The 1323-nt window shown below is 30.8% G+C and overlaps 1 protein-coding gene across 1 annotated transcript in view; it reads left to right on the top strand.

Moving 5' to 3' along the window:
- LOC108572220 (coiled-coil domain-containing protein 112-like) overlaps positions 1-954 on the top strand; it is a 1828-nt gene extending 874 nt beyond the window's left edge. The window contains 3 exon segments of the mRNA XM_017934419.1: positions 1-553; positions 624-845; positions 909-954. The exon segment at positions 1-553 is cut by the window's left edge and continues 28 nt beyond it. Coding sequence (XP_017789908.1) covers positions 1-553; positions 624-845; positions 909-954 — 821 coding nt within the window.
- Positions 955-1323: the final 369 nt, after the last annotated feature.

Raw genomic sequence — 1323 nt, 5'->3', positions numbered from 1 at the left:
TAATTCAGCAAAAGTGTCCAGATTTATCTGCTGAAACTATAATAAATCATGAAACGTGGTACAAACACTATCAAAGTCTGCGTGAAAAACAAAAGGCAGCGGTAAAGGAATGGCGTCAACTGAAAGAATTAGAGAAAAAGAAAAATATCGATGAAATGGACAAAGAGGTAGAGAATTGTCACGAAGAAGATTGTCCAATTGAAATTGAGGAAGAAAAGAAAATAGACATTCTTAAAAAGTCAAAAACGTCTAGAGCAGAAAGTAGAAGCACTAATAGCAGCGCTGATTCGAATAAAAGCGAAAAAAAAGAATTGATTAAAAAATGGAAGATGGAGAAAGAGAACAAACATTCGATGGACGAAGAACAAGTAAAAATGCAGATGAAACTAAAAAAAGAAATAGAGGAAAACAGAAAGAAAGTACGTCGAGAAAAGATTCAAAAAGCTTTGGAAGAATACAAGAAGAAGAAATCTTTGGAAAATACTTTGAAAGAACAAAATGAACATTTAAGAGAAAAGTATAAATATGACGCAACTTTGCTTAAAGCATTTAGGTAAAATTATTAATAAATTCAATATAGTAAATAAAAAGATTTGAATTACAAGGGAAAGAATTTTTTTCAGGAAACAGGACGAAGAATTCACCCAAAAAAGAAAAGACTTAATTTCTCGCAAAAAGAATAGAAGCAAAAGCGAAACGGTGGACATGAAAAGGGTGGAACTGGCAGAAACTCGAGACTATTCCACGTTATTGAACACTACAAAAGTATGGAGGGAAAAATGTAGAAGTGAAGATTTAACGAAGCACATTAACGAATTCCACTACATCAAGGATATTCCAAGAACGTGAGCAACTTGATAAATTATTAAACCCTTTATTTTTTTATTTACATATGGATGGTATTACAGGTGTGTCCGATGGAGGAACGAAGAATCGGAGGATCTAAAAATCTAACAAGAAATGTATCGATTAAAAAATGTAAAAGATGTTAGTATAAATGATCATACTTTATCGTATCCTTAATTTATTGTACTCGTACAATTGTTCTTTTTAGTGTCACTGGTAACCAATGCGATTCAATTCACGTATAAATGTACAACTTTCACTCGTGAACCTTACAGCATTTTTCATATTAAACCCTAAAATAATATTCAACAATTAATAACCATGCAACAGAACGCAACTTAAAGGTAGCCTCTTCTCTGTTCAAAAAGAATACAATACAAATAATTCTACACATTCAAAGTAAATATAAAAGTAAATATATGTTTGATATGTTTCTTTTTTTATTCCTCCGCTAATTTTTATTTTCTTTTCCAATAA

The sequence above is a fragment of the Habropoda laboriosa genome, unplaced genomic scaffold (assembly GCF_001263275.1).
Source record: "Habropoda laboriosa isolate 0110345459 unplaced genomic scaffold, ASM126327v1 scaffold65, whole genome shotgun sequence".
Classification (NCBI taxonomy): Eukaryota; Metazoa; Arthropoda; class Insecta; order Hymenoptera; family Apidae; genus Habropoda; species Habropoda laboriosa.
This window is presented reverse-complemented; position numbering and strand designations above follow the sequence as displayed.